The 24,729-nt window shown below is 33.5% G+C and overlaps 2 protein-coding genes across 3 annotated transcripts; both read right to left on the bottom strand.

Annotated features, from left to right (window-relative positions):
* Positions 1-1,664: 1,664 nt before the first annotated feature.
* On the bottom strand, positions 1,665-14,676 carry LOC106670471 (src kinase-associated phosphoprotein 2-like). 2 transcript variants are annotated; one of them, XM_014400866.2, is made up of 5 exons: positions 14,532-14,676; positions 2,917-3,117; positions 2,330-2,607; positions 2,041-2,277; positions 1,665-1,958 (listed from the first exon to the last, which is right to left on the bottom strand). In XM_014400866.2, the coding sequence occupies exons 1-5, from the start codon at positions 14,563-14,565 to the stop codon at positions 1,698-1,700; spliced, it is 1,011 nt and encodes a 336-aa protein (XP_014256352.1). In that variant the 5' UTR covers positions 14,566-14,676; the 3' UTR covers positions 1,665-1,697. The 2 variants fall into 2 exon arrangements, with proteins under 2 accessions (XP_014256352.1, XP_014256361.1); XM_014400875.2 differs by lacking the exon at positions 14,532-14,676 and adding an exon at positions 5,240-5,632.
* A 346-nt stretch (positions 14,677-15,022) lies between these two features.
* LOC106669820 (protein Skeletor, isoforms B/C) lies at positions 15,023-23,517 on the bottom strand. Its single transcript, XM_014399588.2, has 12 exons — positions 23,075-23,517; positions 19,753-19,966; positions 19,540-19,648; positions 19,304-19,469; positions 19,169-19,241; positions 18,936-19,110; positions 18,772-18,877; positions 17,456-17,592; positions 17,217-17,352; positions 15,525-16,064; positions 15,357-15,464; positions 15,023-15,291 (listed from the first exon to the last, which is right to left on the bottom strand). Exons 1-12 carry the CDS (start codon positions 23,103-23,105, stop codon positions 15,089-15,091), a joined length of 1,998 nt encoding a protein of 665 aa, XP_014255074.1. The 5' UTR covers positions 23,106-23,517; the 3' UTR covers positions 15,023-15,088.
* Between the last annotated feature and the right edge of the window lie 1,212 nt (positions 23,518-24,729).

Genomic DNA, 24,729 nt, shown 5'->3' with positions numbered 1-24,729 from the left:
AACACACAAACATTGGAAGATAGCAGCTGAGATATGCACTGAGAAAAAGATTCTTTGGGAAATTAATTTTTTCAGCACATAGCGCCATGAGTAGACGGGATCCTTTCCATCTTGGTACAAAAAGGAGCAAAAATAATAACTCCTGGTAACTGGTGTTTATATAGATGCAACCTAGCACTAGGCTACATGCCGAACCTGACGTAGAGCAAAAGTAATGTTCATACCCAAAATATTAGAAAAAAACCCTATACTACCCAAATCTAGACAATCAGCCTAATATCTTTCTTAATAAAAGCATTTGAAAAGCTGATAGATAGCAATATAACAATGACAATGTTGGCAGACAAATCACTTCATCCCTTGCAAGGAAAGGGGCTGTTGTACTGCTTAAAGGACCTGAGCTTGGGAATTCACACTATCAAAGAGTACCTTAAACAAAAGGTTTGTTCTCATTGTTCTGGTGATGCTCAGACACTCTAGTCTCTGAGCAGAACCAAGAATTGATGGGTGTTGCATCTCATTCATTAAAATCAATTCTTAATTTCAATTTGCTTGAAACCATGAATTTTCAATATTGAAAATAGATGATAATCTGTTAATCTTATTATTAATAATAATTTCAGAGCTCAATGTATTCCTCAAAAACTTGACTAAGGAACTGAGTCTATATTTTCATATTGGTTTTATACATGAGTTTTAGTATTGAAGGTTGATATTAACTATTTTAAGTGTTACATGTGTCAACTACTTTTTTACTAAATCAGCAGTCGATTGAACTGACTTTAAGTTAATTTTAATAAGTTCTGTTATAGTTAATATCCATGAATAATCTGAATCATGGTATGGTCTTAATAAAAAAAAAAAATAAAAAAAAAAAAATAAATTTAAAAAAAATATTAAAAAAAATAAATTGTTATGTCAAGCTTTCTTTAGCGATGCTGGGACTTCAAAGAAATTTGAAATCGTATATTAAAAACTTGAAATTGTTTTGCCGTGATGATAAGCTTAAAATAGGTCAAAAGCTTGGCAGTAACAATATTGAATTTGCTTTTTCATCAAGACCATCCCGTGATCCAGATTATTTGTGGATATTACTATAACAGAGCTTACTAAAATTAACTCAAAGTCGGTTTCCACCACTGATTTAGTACTGGTACCAATAAAAATAAATAAATAAATAAGTAAAATAAAATAAAAAATAAAAAGTGAGGTGGTTATTAACTAAAAACAGTACTTTCGGCATAAATTTATTTGATTTTATTGAAAATTATCACTTCTAAAAATCTCTTTAATACTATTATAAATGAATTTAATTCAAAACAATGATTCTAGAATAAGCTTATGTACATTTCTCTTATAATAATTTGTAAATATTAGGAAGGATTATTTACAAAATAAATCTTTGGCTTAAATATTAACACTCACAAAAGTAACTGATTAATATTTTTAACTGTAAACAACAGATAACAAGGTATAAAAACTAAATAAAAAAAATTATTTTGCTGCTAATATGCAGAGAAAATAAAACATATACTTATTTAAAAAATAAAAATCAATTTTAAGAAGTGAATCTGATAATGAGAAAACAAATATTTTAAAGGCACAAATATAAAAACATTAAATTAAATATGTGAACTTTTCTCCTAACTTAATTATTCTAATGATAATATTTAAACTTCAAGGGTATCAATTTTTATTTATCTCGAAAGCTCTTGAGATGATTCTACAGGTTCATACAGTTGTGCCTCAGCAATGGAAGCTTCCATTGCTTTTATTATTGCTTGAATACGATTCTCATTTCCTCTCTCGAAGCTTTTTTCTTTGCTCTTTCCAGTCGATTTCTCTGTTTCACTAATTGTCTGGTAAATCTCTTCAGTCCGTCTAGGCACGAGATTGTAGTATGATGATTCAAGTTCTTCCTTTATATTTTCTTGCATCAAGTTTTTATACAGCACCTCCTGCAATATAAATTTTTACAGGAATAAAATATTATTAAATGCTCAAATTACACATACAAACATGTTGGTTTATTAAGTTTACCTGAGAAATCTTGTGATCAGGAATAATGTGATAAAATGAATCATTCATCGATTCGTATTCTTGTCTTGAATTCGGAGTGACTGGTCGGATTCTAGAATCTGGGGTGTCATAAAGTTCTTGAACCGGAGGTGGGGAAGACGGTAATGGTGGAGGGGGCGGTGGAAGCATACGCTTCCCACAATGCTCATTCACTGCTTCTATCCATGAGTTCAGTTCTTCTTTGTCTTGGACTACAAACTATATAAAACAATTAATCAAATAATAGCAACGGTTTAATACAAAACTTTACCTGATAAGTTTTATTTCCAGGTGAGAACAACTCTAAGACCAGGCCATTTTTACAGTTAGACTCTCTGGCTTGGTAGCCTTCTAATTTCAAAACAGAGTTGGGTCTTGTCTCACCCTGAGACGAGTAAAGTGAGAGCTTCTGCCCTATTAGAACTCCCCAACATTTCCTGGTCTGTCCCAACCATAGAAACCTTTCCTTTCGACCCAATTTACCACTTTTGGCAACGCACGAGGTTGATGTAGGTTCAGACATTGCTTCGTAACAATTTATATCTCCACCTGAATAATGAAAATATAAAAAATTAGTACTAATTAGCTCAAAGAATGATTAATTTATTATAATTTAATATTATCTATTAATTTTTTCTTTCACATGTAATGATACTCTTGAGTTATAAGTTGGTAAAATCAAACAAATTGTTTGTCAGTTTGAAATGAAAATTCTACTGGTGTAGTGTGAACCAGGCAGACGAGGGTGATCAGAAATGATCAAGCTAAAAGTTCAGTTACCTCACAACTGAATTTTTATTTTAAAGAATAAAACAAATTGAAATGATTTCTTCTTTTTTTTTTTTTTTTTCTACTTACTGGAATGTGTTGAGATAGAAGGTAATGTGGATGCTCGGCTCATGTCTAAGTAAGTCCCACTATTGTGCAATGTGCTCATAACTGGTTTCGCAGGCATGTTAGTCGTTTGACTCAGTCTTATAAAAAGTTTCTGCCGAATTTCCTCAGCATTTGGACTCAGTTTCTCACAGGATAGTGTTTCTCCCAGGTACACTCTCAACTCTAAATTAAAAAAAAAGAAGTTATTTTTGGTTCATTTTTAAAATGGATAATGAATAAAATCAAAATTGACAGTGGCAAATTTTTAAGATGATTTTCTTCTTCATTAAACTTATTACTGATTGCTGATTTATATGAGATCAACTCTGCATATACTTCACATACATACACTTGTGTACACAGATGAGTTTATCACTTCTCACAGTACGCTGGAAATTCAAGCTTTTGCCTAATTTACCTTAATTAATTTAATACATGAGCTTTGGCCCAAAACTAAGTGTCGACATGATAAGTTCGCTTGGCCTATTCTTAATCGGGTTAGGACGACCCGTTTTCTACTAGAAAGATCATCTGAGGGCTACCTATCAGCATTGCTCTTGATACTTGAAAGCTTCTCTGCCGATTCGGCCCACTGATGCTGCCACATACTTTTAATCATGTTTTTAAGCATTTTTAGTGACAGAGGGCTGGAATATGGTGGTCAGGTTGGACATCCTCGCCTTAGCCACCTTGCTCAATAAACGCACATAATATTTCTAAGTATATAAGTTAATAATTTTTATTTAAATATATGTATATTTTATGAATACATTTGAAGTGTTTATATTTTGTTAATACAAATAAAATAATTAATTATCAAATTATATAATTAACAAAATATAAATAAAAGCAGCTTAAGAAATTAATATTGTGATTAACCAACAAAAATCAGCATTGGCCGCTCTCTTATGTATAAATTTTCAATTTTTTTAAATTCAATTTTTCTGTGAGAATTTTCAAAATAAAAATAGAAAATAAATTATTTGTTGAAATGTTTATACAAGATTTTTCTGTTTAATAATCCAAGAACTAGGGGACTCAGGGTGACTAAGTGGTTAGGGTGTCCAACTCGTGTTATCCATGTTAGTGGTCCTGGGTTCAAATCCCATCTTAACCCATGATTTTTTAATCGATCATAATGTGTAGAAAGCATTGTAAAGCGGTTTGTTCCTTCGTCTGCAAAACCCAATATGTAGTTGGACATTAAGCATTCCTGTAAGACAGGAATTACTTTAGTTTTAAACCAAGATCTAGATTAAAATGGTGCATAAATGGACTAGAAAAAAATTGGTGTGCTTAGTTTCTTTAATTTCTTATTTGTTTTTAAAAAATCCATAAAGTATATTTATAAAAAATTGATTTTGTGTTTGTTGTTGTTCATGTTTATGAGTGACTATTAATTTGAGTGAACGAATTTTTTGTATTTTGGATATTGAATTTTAATAAAAGCCTGAATTTGTCATTCAATTATGTTTGCATATATTTATCAATACCAGTTTTATACAATCAAGAGACCCATATAATAATAAAAAAAGAGAAAATGTATAAAAAGATTATGAAGAAATAGCAACATAATGGAACAAATTTTGGCGTTACCACAATTTTAAACATTCAAAGAGTTCAAATTTATAAAAGTTAGTAGTTAAAAACAAAAATAATATTGGGAAAAATCGAAATTTTGTATTAAAACTTTTAAAACCGTTTATAACAAGGTTATTTGTCAAAACTGCGTATTTTTCGGTACAACGCGAAGGTAAATGGGCTGAAACGAAAATGCTCAACGAAAATATTCAACATTGTATAAATAATAGTATTTTAAAGTAGTGTGCAACCCCATTAGTTGGGACGCCATTGCGACAGAAGAGAAACATGGTACATAACGGTAGTTAGTGGCATGGGTTAGTTCGTTGCTAACTAAGAGAAAAACTAATGTTGCATTCCTAATTTCAACCACTATGCTTTCAATTGGTCGTTGACCGCAAGTTTCAAAAACAATAACAAATTATTATATAAAGTTCTTTTTATCGGTTACACGAAGTAACAATTACAAACGTTTGAAACATTCTCAACTGTTTGTTATAACAGAAACATAGTTGTTTGAAAGCGAACCCTGATAAAAATATATTCGTATTCGTAAAATAATACAGTTTGGAATATCAAGAATTAGGAGGAATGGAAGAACCTTAAACATCTCCCACGGTTTAAATCATTTGACCTTCTCCATTTTAGAACAAAAGTGTTTTCCTCGGTTAATTAATAAAGGCCATAGAAGAATAAACTCTTGCACGGGTCATTGTACTTTTACCTGCATAAAATTTTTACTCGGCGAATTTGTTCCAAATAAAAATTGTAGTTAAACAAGACAAAAAAGTCAAACGACGTTTCTGTGCTGAGTTCGATAACCGAAAAAGGAAAGTTTTAATAAAACTGACGTTCTTCATGTAACTCGTATTTCTTCTTCTTTCATGGAGCCACTTTCACTGATCTCGGTCTTTTTCACACCTATTACTTCCTACTCTTTTTTTTTTTTTTTTAATTTTTAAGGCCAAAACTTTTTTTATTACTACTAGGATTTACAAAGTGGATTTTGAGAAGGTCTTAAAGACGGAACCCCATAAAACGCACGTGGAAAAACAATGGGATAATTTTATTTCGAAACAGCCGAACAATGGGCCTAGACAAATCTTTTGAAACAGGAAGGGAACGATTGTAAAATTTAATTTAAAAATTATTCGATAGATGGCAGACAATTTTATTATTTTAATAATAAACAATACAAATATTTTTTTACCTTGGGAGCGACTTCAAAACTTATTTTACAATTGCCTTGATCTTCAGCGCGTCCTAGTCTTTTGTAACGTAGAGGTCCTAAGCTCTATTCCAGGATTCCTTTTGAATTTGAACGAATCAAAATTTGAAAAAGCACGATCTAAACCTGACGTTGAACCTAAAGCTCTCCATTCAACCTGATGAGCTAAAAGCTCGAAATCCTGATCGTTGCTAAACAACTTACTGTGAGAAGGAACTATCTTTTAAAAAAAGGATCTTGTACTTTGGTCGATCCAGATCATTTTGGTCTGCATAGCATCGCCGTATTGACAGGCCGAACAACAGGTTCATCATCCCGCAAAACCCCACAAGGAACTACTTTACTCACCTACTTTTTAAATAGACGATGAGAAAGTTATAGCGTGCATTCTGTACGATGTTAACAAGTAATAATGCAAAATTATTTGTCCGATGTGTTGTTGAAAGCTGTTTTCTTGCATGACAGGAATTGCTTTACTTTTACTTTTCACTGCACAATTAATCTGTTGTACGATACCAGTATGCATAATGCTTTATCTTTAATAGGAAGATATGGAAAATATAGAACGACGGGCTCTTTTTATTCTATAAAGTCTATAAAATATAGTACAAAACAAACACTCCATTAATGCGTAAAATAAAAAGGTTCAAACTTTTTAGAAAAATCAATCAATGATCAAATGATAACACTGTATAATTATGATAGAAAACATAAACTGCATCATTTTCATAGAGACAAATTTTGTAAGTGCCCAAAGACAAAGGTTGTGAATTATTGTGGACTTTCTTAGTCCTGGGGCAGATATGTAGACTGGAAGTAAACCCCCGTTCTCTCCATTTCCTCCATTTGGTCCTAATTGAAAGGGTCAATCGTCCCCGACACCGTTAATTCGACCAATTTGTGAAAGGAGAAGAAAGAAGTGGTGTAAAAAGAGTGAGCTTTTTTTCTTTTTTTATTCTTCTTAAACCGTCTACCAACTTCGGGCTTATTACTGAAACGGAAAAGAATTCGATGAACGGACCGGGTGACGTTAGCTTAGGTAAGGCCGAGCGGATTATAAACAAAAACAATGAGTCAACCCAGCATAATGGAGGCACAATCAACTCCCCGGATTATCGCTGTATATCCTGAATTGTAAGATTTGCTGAAGTACAAGGAGAAATTCTCGATAAAGGTGATATTCAACCGAGAATACCAACCATTACTTGTTTATTGCGTTGATAATTGCTGAATTCAAGCACTCAACCAACAGTATAACTTCTAAAAAGCTAAAAGGTTTTTTGTATAAAAGTTCAAACTTTTTGTGATGACGTTTTGACTTTTTCATTATTTTATATTTTATGCATACTATATTATTTTTTTATGATTATTCAGAGATTGTGAGATGCGGTATGGTGTGGCGTAGGTTTTAGAAAAACATTTTCTTTATCGTGCCAACGTTTCGATCTTTATTGAGATCATCTTCAGGGCCTTGTGTTGTCTGCATTTCAACAAAAAAGTTCTCTGGTTGATAGCCGATGCAAGTTTCTTCTCATTGTTGGCAATGTCCTTCGAATACTCTTTGCTTAGTGTCTATGTAGTTGAAATTGTTTCATAGAATCCCATGTTCTGTTTTTTATTATGATTTTTACATCTGCGATTTTTAGTGGTAACAAGAAAATGAGAAAACATACATATATAAAGTGACAATCTAATATGTTAGACTTGATAGAAGTCACCCATTTAGTGACATTCCCTTACATTGAGTCACTCAATCTCTCAAAAGATCTCTCGGCCGAGACAACAGCTGTTGGGCTAGTATCCACTAGGGTAAAGGTTTAAATTTTTGTGAAAGTTTTTGTTTCGGGATTTAATAATGTCAATTACAAATGGGATTAGAAGGACATTTAGGAACTTAGGTTAGGAATAGGAACTTTCGAGTGGATGTATTGAGTTTTTGTAGAATTAGATATTGTAGTTGAGTAGTCATTTAAATGGTGAGTTAAAGTTAGATCTGTGGCCAAGTAATCTAAGGAGAAATTTGTAGCGTCGGTTTCTCTGTCTTTTCACTCCTGTGGATTCCACGCCAGTCTTTTGTCAATAGCCCCAGATAGTGCACAATATCTGAGGGTGGAATGGGTTTGATTGAAATAAACCGTAGGACAGGTGGATTTTCCGAGTTTTAATTTCGTTAATTTGCGAAACCAAGACTGGAGTTAAATGGAAATGGGAGTCTTGTTTAGCCAGAGGAGGATCAGGATTAGGTAAAAGGATCGCCAGCAAAAAAAGCATATTGCATTGTTAAGGAAAACAGGCATGTCGGCTGTGAATATTGTGAATAAGAAGGGTCCGTGGATGCTGCCCTGAGAAACACCCGCTTTAATGGAAATATAAGAAGAAAAGATAGCCCTCTGAGGGATGCGGCGGTACCGGTCTGTCAAAAGGATTTTAATATTAAATCCATTAGATTTCGTGATCCGATTGACCAAATAACACCTTTCAGTTAATTAATCTTTATGTAAGGTACTGGTTGAGATAAAAAAATGGCAAAAAGGAGGGAAAATTCGAAAGGTTGGGTTGAGATGGGAAGTTAGTGTCCGAGTGAATCGAAGCCACGATAGCTCAAGTGGTAGAGCAGCGGCGTATTTAGCCAAAGGTCGTGGGTTCGAATCCCGCTCGTGACACTGACTTTTTTATCTCAATCAATACGTTACAAAAGATTAATTAAATATATTTTTAATCAAATTAACCAAAGGTGTATAAAAGAAAGGAAGCATTTGTGCTTTAACAGCAAACCAGAGTTGAAAGCACCAAACAACCCCAATGAACGAAGTTTTTAAATCGAATTTATATTTATATTTAAATCGAATCGAATAATTTAATAATCAAGAACACCAAACACGTTGTCTAATCATAAAGACTGATGTATCTTTAATCCAAATGTATGAATACTTTTATATTAGAAATTTTAGCATATAATTTTATTGTGTATTAAAAAAAAGTTTCAGTCTTGCATATACATGTGTGGAATATTGCAGTTGTAGGTTTTGTGTATTCACGTGTTCTTCTATATTCAATCATTTTTCAAATATTAAAGGAAAAGAACGATCCTAGAAATGATGAAGGTGGGGTGAATATGTAGATTCACTTTTTGTAAATGTATTTTTTTGAAAAGTATAAACCATCATTTACACAAATGAAAAACATTCCTTTTCTTAAAACAATAGTCATTATAATTTACACATTGCGTAATGTTTATCCATTGGTTGATTATCAATGTTTTGTTCCATTTTTGTTCAATCTTTCGATACAAACGGAAAAGGATAAACTTAACAACTTTATGGCCTAATATGGTCCATTTACACACACTCTACCCGTTGCCCAGCTTTCTTCTCTTTTCTCTCTTTCTCTTTCAGTATATTTTATATCTTTTAAGATTATTATTGTTTGTTTCTTTGCCGTCTTAACTCGAGAAAAAAAAGTCCCCGAATAGGACATACGCTTCGACACGAAGTCGTCCCATTTGAGTACGACGAGGTCAAGGAAAGTAAGCGACGAGTGAGCAAAAGGAATGAAAATTAATCGTATGCATGTCAAGGATTTGAAACTTGTTGTATTTGACAAGCTTTGCCCGTTTGGTAAAATCCACCAGGGCAGAAGAAACCGCATGACTTGAGTGGAAGCCAAAAGGGTGTTTTACTGAGTCAAATTTTATTTTCGGTTGAGACCAGAAAAAGAACCTCGGTAGTTTAAGCTAGCAAATTTATAATTTTTAAAAACGAATTTGTAGGTTTAAACATGTTTGTAGCAAGAGTACAGACAAAATGAAACTTAAAAAAAATTAGTCTTTTATTATAGTTATATATGTATATGTTAGTAAAAAAGCCAAGTATCATACAAAACATACGTTGTTCCAAATCCACACCCAACAAGATCAAATTCCATTCCGTATTAAAACTTCTACATAGACATTTTATTTTATAATTTTACTAAAATTGTTGTTTTATTACGTAATATTTTGTTATTGACAGTCTAATGAATTACATTTTTAATCGTTGGATCCAAAAAATTGAAAAGGTTTTGAAAAAGAGCGATTCCAATTCAGTGACAATCTTTCTTCCATAAGAGCACTAATGGATGGGTTTGGTATCTTCCCTGCTCGTTCAACTTTTATGCATATGCACAAATTATTTTTTGTGTCTTGGGACCGCGTCGCATTTGTACCGTCCACGGGGCAAGGTTCTGTATGTAAATTTTGTTTGGGTTTACAAATTCCAAACAATCGAAAATAGACGAATGTCTGAATGTCGACGTGTTGGTCCCTTCGTTTCCTTTTTACCGGGGCACTACCGCTTCAATCGTAATTATAGTTCACATCGGGAAGAAGAAAAAAAAAGGACTCAACGTTGGTCTTCTGATTTTCCAAAAATAGACGGACGTTAGGTCAATGGTTAAAAGGGGTTTTAAACGGGTTTAAAAGGCTAATTTGGATAAACGCCAATTTCAACCTTAGATGATAATTTTGGAATATTATGGATATCAACTGATTCAGTACTACATTAAAACACGCACGCGCCACCATAACACACAACAAACACGCACTCAGAAGTTAAAGGAAGTGGGACCTGGTAAATTTGATAATTTCCTACTTATTTTCGAATTGAAAAAAAAAATTATTTATTCATTGAAGTTATATTTGTGTATTCATTCATGAATCGTTCACAAGATATCTCTCTCTCTCTCTCTTTCTCACTTTTTTCTTTCTCTCACTCGCTCTCTTACACATTCACTCAGGCATTAATTCATCGCTCACAAAATCTCTCTTTTTCACATACTTTCTTACACACTCATTCATTCATTCATCACTCAAAATCTCTCGCACTCACTCTCTTACACATTCACTCATTCATCGTTCATAAGATCTCTCTCTCTCTCTCTCTCTGTCTCTCTCTCTTCTCTCTCTGACTCTCTTTCCTCTTTCTCTCTCACTCGCTAATTCGCTCACTCTCTTACTATTCAATACTTCACCCACTCACAATTAACTCACTATTTCACACACACACACACACACACACACACACACACACACACACACACACACACACACACACACACACACACANATCTGTACGCACAAACAAACAAATACAAATAATAAGTATACACAAATTATATGGCAGGCAATTTTGATATTCGATTGATCTTTCTCTCCTTTCTCTCTCTCTCTCTCTCTCTCTCTCTCTCTCTCTCTCTCTCTCTCTCTCTCTCTCTCTCTCTCTCTCCCTTTATTCAACACACACTACGGCGACCTGTGGTTTACTAAGTGTTGCTTGGACGCTTTCTCTATGTGGAACAGTCTGTTGATCGACATCAGGATTTATTCTGTAAAGTCAAGGACATCCTGTTCATTACACACTTTTTAATCCGCAAATCCTGTATAGATAATAGATATTTTAAGAGCTAGGGTTGGATATGCTTCCTCTCCTTTGCGTAGGATCGATTCAGGCGTTCGATGGAGTAGCGTCCTATGCCCGTTCCTAAACACGGTATACACCTTTCCCTTTTATCCCTTTTCATTCTGACACTACAATTCTCACAATTCCTGATGGCACTGCCATATCATCATCAAATCCCGACAAAGCTCAACGAAACCAACATGCTCATCTCTATTCCTTAGGGCAGTACAAGTGGTTTTAAACACCTCTAAATCCAAAAGGAATTTATCTTTGGCGCATCATTCTCTGTCCAGGGTATTACAATTGTAATGCTTTCCAATGGAAACTTCGTCCTTTACCTTGGGATGAATCAAGGGACTCACCTGGAACCCTCATACTACTAATTAAACCTCTTACTTGACAAGAGAAATCCGAATTGTCCCTAAACAACAAAAGACATCTATACCACCATGCTAAAACCTATAAGGACTTATGGAATTGAAATGTGGGATTCAACTAAACCTTTCAAACTCAATCCTTGCTAATCATATACGCTGAGATCTATTGTTAATGTACCATTTCGTTTCTAACAGTACTCAAAAATCCCTTTTATTAAAGACGTTGCGAGATGGTTAAAAAAAATTCACCCAAAATTGTAATCACACTGTAATCCTCATACAATGCAACTTTCCTCCCGGCCACTTTCTGACAATATTCGCTACTTCCTCATAAGACCCGCGATCTTTTTTTGAGAGATTGACTAAAAGAGTTTACTTCTAAAACGTCCGCTTCTCGACTCGTCTATGTTTGGTGGTTTTTGTCATTAATGTTACTAATTGCGCTAAGATGTTGGATGTTTTTTAATAATGTAGCCCCCACCCCATCTGGAATGTCAGATAAATTTGTCTCGTCGTGTATTGGCAAATGAAAGTATCAGTTTGATAAAATTCTGGAATTTCAAATTGAAGGTCTGAAGTTCTGAAAGAAAGAAGACTTAGAGTCTTATTTCTTATAGAATCTTATAGAATTTCCCATCAGACAATCGGAATCCCTTCACTCACCCGTCCCCCGTCGGTATAATTTGAATCGAATGAAAGTGAAAATCTCTGTGAATCTTCTATTGTTGTATTTGTTTTTTACTTGAAATCCAAGTGAAAAAGAAAGTGAAGGGCGACTTTCCTCTTCCTCAAACATATAATCCACACCGGGCAGTTCATTTCACAACCAATAATCAGTAGCAGAGAATTTTTTTTCTCTATTCCCCCGTTGAAAATTGGGGAAAGCTACACGGGCGCAGTACCATCACTTTTGATCAAATTGAAGCCAAGTTATATTACAACTTATATTCTTGAGGCAATAAAAACCAGGGATAATCTTTAACCTTGGCACATCCGTTTATTATTAGATCTTAAAACGTTCTACACTTTTAAACTGTGCATTATATTATTTTGTTTTACTTATCAAATAGATTATTATAATTTTATTTAACAAATAAATTTATTGGACGAAACGCACTGAAGGTCCAATATTATCGTCGATTGATCAATCGCTCAATTTGTTATGGATTAGGGTCTGTCACCCGGGCATGCTTTATAAACTTAAACGCTTCCTACCCACTCTTTATTATCTTATCCTGAAATCCTATCTGACCGACCGCTGCTTCAGAGTGAGGTGCGTCAATTAGTTCTCGGAAATCAACCGATACAAGCCGGCGTCCGACAAGGGAGTATTCTTGGTCTCATCCTTTATATCATCTATACTGCCGACTTAACTGCACACCCGATACTTGCAAAGAGTTAAGGCCAAGAATGAAGAAAAATATTCTCAGTGCACATTCACATTGAAAAAGTCTTGCCCTCCACTGTACATCAATAACAAAGAGATACGGTCTTCATCAATCGTCAATCATGCCAAATACTTAGGTTTACTAAGACAGACAGGAATCCCCACGCAAGACTTAAAAGGCAACGACAAGACTTGGACAACTACGAAAATTCTAGGACCGAAATCCGGCTTGACCGTCAAGACCGTCTTACAAGACTACTGCCGATCACTTTGGCATAAGGAGTGGTACTGTGGGGTTCTGCCAAGCCGATCATCCAGCGCATCCAATTCTTCCACTCAACAGTCTTCAGACAAATCCTCAAAGCTCCATATTACGTCCATCCTAACCGTTCGAGCACACTACAGATTCCCATCCTTAAAACCCGTCAAGTCGCCTTATCGGCGATGGTCTCAAGACCTTGCCCCTTAATCCCTCACACTGATTGCCAGACATGGCATGTTTTCTCCGGGTGTAACGCTGGTGTTAGTGTTATGCCCATGGCAAAAAGTATTATGATCACATTTCTAATATGCACAAATATGAATATGCTACAAATAAAAATGTAAAAAATATTATGTACAAAAAATTTAAATAGGTCTGAGGTCAAGTCAAGTACATCTTCTGTCTATGAAAAGTTTCAATTTCAAGCTTTATAAAATATTTATGTTTTAAAAAATTGTTAATATGTCAGTTGAATTTTTTTTAAACTTGCTATATTTCAAACTTTTGAATGGATAAGATATTTGATGAAATGGCAAATACTTACGCATGAAATTATTTTAGAAAGCAAAAAATATGTCATAAAAATCCACATTGCAATTGTGTACTTTCAATAATTATGGATGGATTCATTTGTTTTAAGTTGAATAATAATAATAATAATAATAGATACATCGGGTTAATCTTTTCTCAATGTGACAATTATTTCAAAATAGTACTTCAATTATTTTTCATAAAACGGTATATGTACAGGCGTGTTATTATGTTATTCAGAGCATGGCTCGTTGACAATGTCACATCCTGAGATGATTATTTTAACTGTAATTTAGTCGTTGTTTTTTTAAAAAACGGTCTTTCTTTAAAAAACCCAAGGAAGTTGCTAAATCCAGGGCGAACAACTTTACATGAGAGGAATTGTAATAATCTTTGAAATTTCTCTTTAAGTCTGCTGTTTGGCTGTGTTGTGCTTTTTGGCGAGTTAAGCTGTAAAGAAAGATTGCGAAGGGGGTAAAGAGATCCTTACTGTTATTAAAATTTTAACAAAAATTGCTTCAAACGTTCTTCCTGTTTTTTTAAGAAGTCAATGAAGAACGTTGAAGCAAGAAGAAAAAATTGTTTAAAACTTATGTAAGGATTAGAATAAGTGACCGCATGTAAAACCACAAATTTAACTGACATTATTATAATGTTAAAAGATATTGCAAGACGTCTTTTCATCATTCCGTGCTCCAGATATATTGACAGGATGCTTAAGAAAATTGACAGCCACGCCCTCGAAAATTTTATAATTTTTCGACCCCGAAGAAGAATCATGAAAGGAAATCCATACCCGTGAGGAGGTCCTTTAATTCCATAACGTACATCTTTCTTCCTTTGGTATTTCACACACGATTTATTTCGTCACGCGTAATTTCGAATTCGAGTCATGGACGTCGCGGTCTCTTCTTCAGTGCCACCGAGCTTCTTACTGGAATGAAGCCGTGTATTTTTACAATCGAGACCAAACGCCCCACCTCTATGTTCCCCCTTCTGTACCTAGTACTTTCCTTTCGTTCTACCGAGCGAAAAGACGATATTTTCTTTACGAAATAAACCGATTAAAAGCCTACAAAAAAAGTTAAAAGTACAGTTTATGTACCATTAATAGACTGAAACTGAAAAATGTTCACTTATTGCTTAATACAATAAAAGGAACTTATTGTTTAGTCGTAGATTTTTTTTTAAATCTCAAGTACCACTCAAAACTCGTGCCATGATAAAGATATAATATTTATATATATTGAATTTTAAAAAAAAGGTATTAATTAATCAAGGTATTAATTCTTGGTAAAAATATGGAAAACAAATATTTATTTTTAACACATTCATACAAATAATTCTTTCAAACTAGAATAAAACGTGAAAGCACAGCGTTGCAATGCTTAATGTGATTGCCTGGTTTGCAAAACTCGAAACCCCTGATGTGTATTGGATTGCAAAACTATCAACAACATGGATCTTCCATCCCATGTTGATGTGAGTGTAGCTGTTGTAATAAACTATATCTGGCCAAGTGGAGTTTGGCGTTACTTCTAGGATCGCCACTTCCCCTTAAACAAAACAAAAAAAAAATTATTATTACATGCTGCTTAAGTTGTACCTAACTGTAAATTACCTGGTTCACAGGTGACTGTAAGGGATTTGTTGAATTTCCTGAAAGTTGGAAAATCGTCATCCAACCTTCGATCGACTCCGTTGTGTCTTGCGAGGCAAAGAGGCCCAACTAGATACAAAACTTTGTGGTCACAATCTGAGTTTTGTTAAGCTTTATTTATGAAATTACCTGTTGTGGGTCTTGGCTGTCCTCTGAGAGTATACTGAACCCCTGCTAAAATTCTTATATTTCTATTTGATTCTTCAGTTCTTCTTTCCAAACCTCCATGCGGCTCATCTGTTATAATCAAGGGGTTATACAGCTCTGCACTGTGAGGGTTGTTTCCGCCAAATATTCTAATAGCATATGTAAAACCTCGTCTCATCCATATTTCTGGGATGAGCAACCCATTGATGTACCAAGATAGACCTGGGGAGGGCATGCCGGTGATCCCCTGGTATCCTCGTTTCCCCCCTGAGGGTCCGAGTGTCGCGGTGAAAACCCTCAGACCCTTGTCAATTATTTTTGGACGATCCCACGGTTCCAAGATTTCCTTGTCGTTTGTTGCAAAAGGAAAACAATTATCTTGTGTCTTTCCAAACTCGACGACAGCTGAACTTCTGGGGTAGATGTCATGAAATGAAGGTTCTTGGTTTGCATCCAATTTTCCAATTGCCCAAACTAAATGAGTTTTCCCTTCGGTTCTGTATTCCTTATCTCCTGGGTCGGCTAAATTAACATTGAATAAACAAATATTAATATTTTCTCAGTTATTCTTCTTCTCTGGACTTCTCAAACTTTTTAGCTAGCGGACCCCTTGCACATAACAAAATGCAGGGCAAGATCCTGACTTCAGCCACCGACCCATATTGGAAAGAATAACTGATCAATGATAATGAGAAACAGGTAGTGCACTCGCGAGAGAAATTTCACATTTTGAAGAAACAACGGTTTTTTGTGAACAAATGAGAAAAATCTAGGGTGTTCCAGAAGCAGCAGTTTCCAGTAATGAAGGAACCCAGTATCAACAATAAAATTTCTAGGAAACCGATCAACCTACCACTCTAGTCCCTTCTGCCTCATTTACCTTGCATATTTTGCAAAAATAAATGTAGAATAAAATAAATAAACATAAAAAGCTTTTGTTTTCAGTACACATTGTTATTACTTTTTAAATTTTATTTATAATCTCTCCCATCACCCCAACAGTCTTGCCTAAGCCATGTCCAACAGAACCCATCCCTACAATCCCATAAGACGTCTCAAGAGGAAATAGGTCACGACCTACTTTCTGAGGAGTAGGTGGTGAAGTTTATTAGTGAAGCGAAATGGAAAAATAATATTGATTATTTGCTCCCAGTAATGTATATATGTAAATAGCTGTAAATATATCTATGTTCATCAAATTATATTGTGAACAAATATTGCAGAGTGAAATAAAATGAAATTATTCATTAATTCTACGTTTATTTTTGTAATTATTAATTTTTCTTGAACTTCACTGCAGACCCCAGTTTGGAAGCCCCAGCCTAGATCATCCTGGTCTCCTTATTCTTGTTCATTTAATTTTTCAAGTATGTTGGGCATTTCAACAAATTCAGACTAAACCAGATCAGGATAATCTAAGGAAAATGAATCCCCCCCATGTTTCAAAATCTCTTTCAAAAACAAATAATACCTTGTTAAGTTTTGCAAGGCATTAAACCTGTATTTTTGTCATGCTTAATCATCTGCTTAAGCTTGCTGCTTTGTTCAGACATGTTTCAGCATTTTGCCATTTAATTTTTTTCAGTTATTAGTTTGACTGACCAAAGTAGCAAGAATAGGCAGATCATAAATGACTATATGTATTGTTATAACATTATGAAATGCCATACTGACCTGATTTCAAATTTCTCCTAAATGTTATTATATTTATACCATCTTCTCTAGAAGATGTATGATGCTGGTTGTCATCCATACCACCAACCAGACTGTCTTTGCAAACTCCTTTATACTGTCCCAAAACTTTCACGCACTAGAATTTCATATGATTTATGTTACAATTTTTATATGATTTAAATACAAAATTGTAATTCATCATCATTTCAGATTATTGAAAAAATTTGGTAAAATATTACTGGTGAATTTGCTGTTATATTGTAGTCTATGGCATATCCTCTGTATCCATCTATGTATGCTACAGTCACATCAGCACCTAGCATTTGCAATTTGTGATTTGAACCGCTTTGGCCAAATGCAATGTATTCATCTTCCTCTGGAATCAACAAAAACACTAGTTTAAACAAAAATATGCAAGCGGTTTCACTTAGAGACATAACAATGATATTTTACACCACTTTCTGTTTTTCCTATTTTTTCTGATCATCAGAAGAGATTTTTTCTACATACAAAAAAAAGTTCATTTCTATAGTTGTATAAATAAAATTGGTGACAGAATTGAGATCTTTTTGTGCATTTCATAGTAAACAGTCCACTATTGTAAATTTTTCACTTTTTGATCACTAATTTCTACTATCTTTAACTTTTTGAAAATGGTTTCATAGCTTTTCTTGCAGTTCTTACAAAACCATAATTTTATCTTTTGTTATCATTTTTCCATTTAGAAACAATTTATTCATTCTTATTGCAAGTGGATGTAGTAATTTCAGCCTCTTTCAATTCCCTGGTTGTTACACCTTTGGTTTGTCTTTTCTGATCTTCCTTTATTATTCTACTGATTCATTTTTGTATTTCATTACTAAACGAAAGCTATATTAAAAAACATACAGGAGCTAAATGTTTTTGTATTTTAAACATAATATTTTTTAGTAAAAGGATAATCCTGCTCTTAACTTCTTAGAAAAAACTTTTCTAAAATATTATTTGTCCCAATTTGTTTTTTTAATTTTAAAAAAATGTTCAACATATTTCATATTTGTGTGGTTAGTGACCGTTAATCGATAATTATTCAGAAATCGTGAGATGCATTCTGGTGTGATGTAGGTTTCAGAAAAACATTTTCTTTATCGTGCCAACGTTTTGACCTTTATTGAGATCATCTTCAGGGCCTGGGATTTACAAACATTGTTCACATTTAAAAAGTACATGTAGGATGTGGAAAAAAGTGAATTTATACAATGTAAAATATATATTTTAATATTCAATCAAAGTATTTCTATATATTTTGCATTGTATAAATTTACTTTTTTCCACATCCTACATGTATTTGTTAAATATAAACAATGTTTGTAAATCCCAGGCCCTGAAGATGATCTCAATAAAGGTCAAAACGTTGGTACGATAAAGAAAATGTTTTTCTGAAACCTACATCACACCAGATTGCATCTCACGATTTCTGAATAAATATTTCATATTTTTAGAATAGCCTTAAATCTAGTTTACAACTTATATAAATATTTATATATTATCATCATCAGTAGTAAAATATATTTACCAACTCGTCCTGCTAACTGAATTGTAATTTGTGGCCCAAAAACTTCCCAACTAGCTTGTAGGTTTTTATGCAATTGAATGCAATTGGGCAGTGCATTTTTATGACTCTGCAAACAATTATAACAATTAAAAATTAAATTTAAATATTATTATTTTTTAACTTACGGATATTTTTACAAGGCTTGGAGGGACATTAGGACTATCAGGGATGAGCACAGCACCATAATTCTGTTTGTCTTCAATGTCGTATACACTGAACCAGTCTATGTCAAAGATAGTGAGATCTCCTGGTAGTTCTAGTCTTATTGTCTCTGTAGAGTACAATCGTAGTGGCTCAAGACTACATGAAATAAATTAGTTGAATTTGCGATATTGCTAAAAATATACACAAGACTCACTATCCGTATTCATCAGGAACTTTGTAGCCTTTAGTTGAAGGCTGAGGTCCGACACCGACCCAAAAATAAGTATCTAGAAAAAGAGTTTAAAAAATACAGCACACAATTAAAAATACACTTAAGGTACAAAAATACTTTTTCCAGCTCCATTATATGTGAAATCTGGAATCAATATTGTTTTAGCATCAAGGATCTGAATAGGTCCTGAAGAAACACCGTGGGATCTCCGACTGAGCTGGCCGATAGTTTGCGTAGCTGGTGGTTCAAATTCCTCTGCCATATAAACATCACCGAATGCATTCTATAACAAGTTATAAAAACCAATTAATAACTGACATCATCTGTCAATTTTTTAAAGAGTAATCAATTACTTGACTTGACAGGTCATAAATGGCAAACCATTTTATATCTGTTAATTTCTTCTTTTCTGGAAGAACAAGGGTGAAGTCTTTATTCAGGTATCTATCTAGAACATTTGTTCTGGAAATAAAAAATAATATATGAATATACAACCGTATATTTACAATGAATGTTTTAAACAAAGTTTTTTATATTGAGTTTAAATAATCAATACGCTCCCATACTTTCCATGCTGATCTGGCACAATGAATCCTTGGGGCCCTGGACGATTCGTTGCTCCAGCCCAAAAGAACGTGTCAGCGCCGTTTCCATCGTAGCTAAAGCCAGTCAGGAGAAGCGTGAATTCATCGACTGCATAAACATCCCCTGCCACCTGATGATGATACGAGTTCAATTTACCTATCAATTTCCCTTTGTATTCTTCACAATCGGTCAGACCTGAAAAATCATATTGCAATATTTTTTTTTCTTCTTCAAAATAATCTATGAATGCCTAGTAATATATGCCTTGGAGAAATTTATTTCATATCCACCTATTACATGATTACATATGTTTCTATACATTTCTGTAAATCATAATGATCAATAAATTTCTATAAATCAATGAATAATAAACATAAATTAATGTTTTGCTTATCATGTACAGTTTAAGTTTTCATTTGGCATTGATGTATTTATGAGGTATTTTGTTGAGAACTACAAGGAACTATTTGTTTATTAAATTTATGGAGGGAAGCTTGATTGATTGATTAAAAATGGTTGATTAATTCATCAGATATAATAAGTGCCTATTACATGATTACATATGTTTCTATATATTTCTATAAATCATAATGATCAATAATAAATCAATAAATAAATGTTTATGTGCTTTATATTGGTGTATTATAGTATATATTTTAAGTTTATTTATTTATTTACATAAATTGATGTTATCATGTACAGTACATGTAGTTTAAGTTTTCATTTGGCATTGATGTATTTTGTTATGAGGTATTTATGAGGTATTTTGTTGAGAACTACAAGGAACTGTTTGTTTATTAAATTTATGGAGGAAAGTTTGATTGATTGATTAAAAATGGTTGATTAATTCACCAAATATAATCCCCTAGGGCCCTCTGGCCATAACAGTTAAGGCATTGACATGGTTAATTACATCCCTGTAAGGTAAAAGTCCTGGGTTTGAATCCAGTGGCCCTGTCATACTTACAATACCCTCATAAGAAAAATAAAGCCCTCAACCAAGGAAAGTAACTCAAATAAATAATAGCTTGATCTTCTCCTGGTCTACTTTCTTACTACTAGTTTAGCCTGTCAGATGGTTCACCATCTTGGTCTGTGCGTTTTTCAGCACAGGATGACATGTGACTATAAGTTTATGCTTTATGCATATTTTTTTATGTAAATCATAAATAAAGTATTATTTTGTGTGTCTTGTAAAAAAAAAAGTATTAAATTCGAACAATTTCAACATTTTTACAAATTCGGGAAATTTTGTGTTTTTTTAATAATTATTTCAGTTTTCATCGTTGTTATTGCATGCAATGGCAAAACATATTTATACACTACTCAAATAATTCATTAATGTTACCAGTAATTGGCCGTTTTGTTAAAAGCACTGGTAAATAAGCAGGAAAGTAATAAATTATATCAAAGTATAAGTTGTCACAAAGTGGACTTTGTTGATTTTTGTGTGCGTACATGCGTCTGTGGGTGTTGTTTAGGTGTATGTGATGAATTTATGTCAAATGACCAATTCGTCGAAACATAAAAAAGACCTTAATATATAAAAATAGTCCAATAATTTGACCAATTTCTCATATTTGACCATTTAAAAAGCGGTAGACTTCTTGTTAACATTTTTAGGTGTTAAGTGTTTATCACGAAAATCAATTTTATTTAAAAGACCCTACTTTGTATAAAAACAAATAAAAACGCTTTCCTTACTGAAGAAATATAGATGTACGAAAAATATTTCAAAATAGGTGGATTTTCGAAAAGAAAACACTAAAATCCAGGTGATTTCAATTCCTAGGGAAGGTAGCACACTTCTGTTTAGAGCGTGAGTGACGGTCTACTTTTCATGTTAACAGATACTATAATTTCTTTGGTTTTTTTACTTCATTTAAACATAAAAATAAACTCTTAATAAAATTTCCTTCTATGATTAGAGTTGTATCTTCTTTTAAGTACCGGACTTCCAGACGGCCTCCTGATGAACAATGGAAAAAGACCGAGGAAAAAAAAAGAGTAGAAACAATGGCCCTTTCGACACTTGGGTTTCTCATCTCGCAAACACAAAGGACTTCTATTTCTTTCTTCTGCCTTTTTATCTTCAGCTATCGAGAGTTTTAATTAAGCCGACACGATAAAAAAAATTTCGTGCAACCGCCTATTTTACCATTTTTCCGCCCAGTTCAGCTAGGAAATGTCAAGGGCCTTTATTAAGCGGATATAGAATATTATGAGATAATCCAACTTCTGGTCCAGTTGCAAGGCCTAACGGCAATTCTGAGGTCATGCGATCAAGGATTTTCGCAATTTATCCTCTGGCAATTTAGAGGAAAAATGGATCGATTCGATAGACACGACCATTCCGTGTCGTTTTATCTATCTTGGCTTTTGGCTAAGATCAAAGTGTAGTATCTATCTTGGAGATAAAGATTTTCACCAGCATTTTATAAAAATTTACAAATCTTATGACTCATTTTCAAAAGGATAAAACAAGATTAACTCACCTACTGTAATTAAATTATTTTTACGAGCTAATTTTTTTGCAAAATTGTCATATTTTAACAAGGCAGTTATTAAAATGAACTTTATTATTGTAGTTTTTGTACTTGAGAAATTTGCATGCTTGGCGAAGAACCTGTGCGGCCTATATTGTAATCAAAAATATTATTGTATATGAAAAAATGTACACGTTTTCCAGAAGGTTGTAAGCAAATTGTGTTAAAAAATGAAGTTGCACGCTATTAATTTGTAATTCTTTTGAAGCTACACGTAATTTTAGTAGTAAAATATTGGCAAATTGTATTTTTATTTTAAAGAAAATTATCTCGAGATCACTTTCATTTCTGTACCAATGAGTTGGTACGAATTATTATAATTAGAATGTGGAATGCTGCTGTCACGCTTTCGCGAATAAATTATTCTATATTTCCCACTTTTGAACAACATCGTGATTCGAAAATAATTGAATGTTTTGACCCCTGGCTGATAATGTGATTCATTATTGGAATGGATTTCAAAATGGGAAATACGCTAATCTTTGGGTAGTTCCGTGAAGAAAGTGGGCAAAATTTGGGCCGGCTGTATTTTGCCAACTATAACCGTGCGGATTTTGAAAACCCATCCGTGTACTATTAAAAAAAATTATAAACTATATAAAATACTAAACTATCTATAAATTTTTATAATAGTAAAACAATACTTAAATTAATTTTACAAAATCCTGCGCTCTTGAAACTTGTTAAGATGTGATATAACGTTTTTAAATTTAAATTGTACGAAAGTGCAATTATAAAAATTAAAAGTTTTACTTACTTATGAATAAGATAACGATGAAAATAAGCATTGTAAGTAAAAGTATTTGTTTTAAATACTTTGTCACACCATTTTATTGAAACTTTGCTCTAGGAAGAACTTTAATCAACCCTAACTGTACATTGAAAAGGACTAGAATGGAACTATTTTATCGTGAAGAAAGAAGAAATGAAAGAAGAAAACTAGTTCTTTTCATGGATTTGACATTCAGTTCGTTTGAAGTATCCACTGAAAGCCAACTGGACTTTCTCTTCTCCCTCTTTCCTTTCTGTCCTGTTGGGCCCCTCCATGCTTTTTCCTTCTCCTTCTACAGCCTTCGGTAATCGGATTCTTTCTCCCACTACGAGATTTTTATTCCTTTTTCTTTCTTCTTTCGTTTCAGTTTGAATATGAAGTGTAGGAGCCGATTCTGACCCCTTTCATCGCATTGGCCTTCCAATTTTTCTTTTCTTTTTTGAAGTTTTCGCCGCCATTACGTTCTCGGTGTACAAGTCACTACCAAAGATGACTTCTACAGAATTTACAAGGGTCTTAATTTTTATTTAAAGTTTCCCGCCAACTTATGGGCATGATTTTGCGAAAACAAACTCGCAATACATATAATAAAAACCTCTTTTTATTAAATAATTAGTGTTTTAACTATATGTTACGTTTAATTAAAACAGGCAGCAAGTAAAAAAAAAAAAATTATACTAGCAAGTATAATATTAATAAGTTAAGTTGATTTTGTTCACTCGCATATACACACGCGCGCGCACCCACACACATCCACACACGCACATATACACGCGCGCACGCACGCGCGCACAAACTCAGGCTGAATAACTTGCTGCAGTTAAGCTCTCGAATGGGTTGATAGTCAGATCCATGACCGGATGGTTAAAGCTGCCTCCCAAAACGAGGACTTGCCATTTGTATATTCAAAGGTTCCTCTATCCGCTGTTAAAAGATATCTGAATCAACACAGCATGGCTAAATAGGAAGAAATATGGAGTAACTCAATCCAGGGACAGCTGATCAGGGGTTCTTTCCATCAGACTCCTGTCACTTACAGATAATTCATCTGTGAATATACTGCAAGCTGACACAACTTCTGACAGGACATGGAAAAATGGCAGATCTTTGTCATTTCAATATTATCCCCCGATCTTGCTTGTTCTTGCAGTCAGGACCACCTTCTCCTGGAGCGCGACAGACACTGTAATGGCTGCAGGACACTCATTGTTATAGCACATGGTGACCAGGGGTTTACTTTGGCTGCCCCCAACAAAATTGTGCTTGTTGGAAACCAAAGTGCTGCCATGTCCATGAAGGTGGTGTCAAGAATAATAGCATTCTTGTACATTTTTTTTTTTTTTTTTACAGTGATGAGCGCCGTGTCAACACCTAAACCATTGCGGCCTCCGATGCCCTCAAATATTATATTATTGTAATATATTATTAAGAGTTATTGTAATATTAAGAGCAAAAGAAAAGAGTCCGTAGTATTTCTTTTGTTGTAAATGTGTTTTATAACAAGTAATTAAGTTATTTTTATGTTTAATTCACATAATACTTAATGTACGGGGGCCTGATGAACAATAAAAAATAAAATATAATAGTAATAATTTATGTACTTAAAAAAAAAAAAAAAAAAAAAAAGCTTTACGACAGCA

Source organism: Cimex lectularius, unplaced genomic scaffold (assembly GCF_000648675.2).
Source record: "Cimex lectularius strain Harlan isolate CLEC.00 unplaced genomic scaffold, Clec_2.1 scaffold209, whole genome shotgun sequence".
Classification (NCBI taxonomy): domain Eukaryota; kingdom Metazoa; phylum Arthropoda; class Insecta; order Hemiptera; family Cimicidae; genus Cimex; species Cimex lectularius.
This window is presented reverse-complemented; position numbering and strand designations above follow the sequence as displayed.

What these genes read in the sequence shown, in the direction of transcription:
- LOC106670471 (XM_014400866.2), bottom strand. Translation starts at nt 14,565, where the DNA reads ATGTACGTTATGGAATTAAAGGACCTCCTCACGG. An exon ending in TTCTATCTCAACACATTCCA is followed by an intron (nt 2,608 to 2,916) that starts GTAAGTAGAAAA and finishes TTCATTATTCAG; the next exon opens with GTGGAGATATAAATTGTTAC. An exon ending in CTGGAAATAAAACTTATCAG is followed by an intron (nt 2,278 to 2,329) that starts GTAAAGTTTTGT and finishes TGTTTTATATAG; the next exon opens with TTTGTAGTCCAAGACAAAGA.
- LOC106669820 (XM_014399588.2), bottom strand. Translation starts at nt 23,105, where the DNA reads ATGCTTATTTTCATCGTTATCTTATTCATAA. An exon ending in TCAGTTAGCAGGACGAGTTG is followed by an intron (nt 17,593 to 18,771) that starts GTAAATATATTT and finishes TGTTGATTCCAG; the next exon opens with AGGAAGATGAATACATTGCA. An exon ending in ACAGCCAAGACCCACAACAG is followed by an intron (nt 15,465 to 15,524) that starts GTAATTTCATAA and finishes TTTTGTATCTAG; the next exon opens with TTGGGCCTCTTTGCCTCGCA.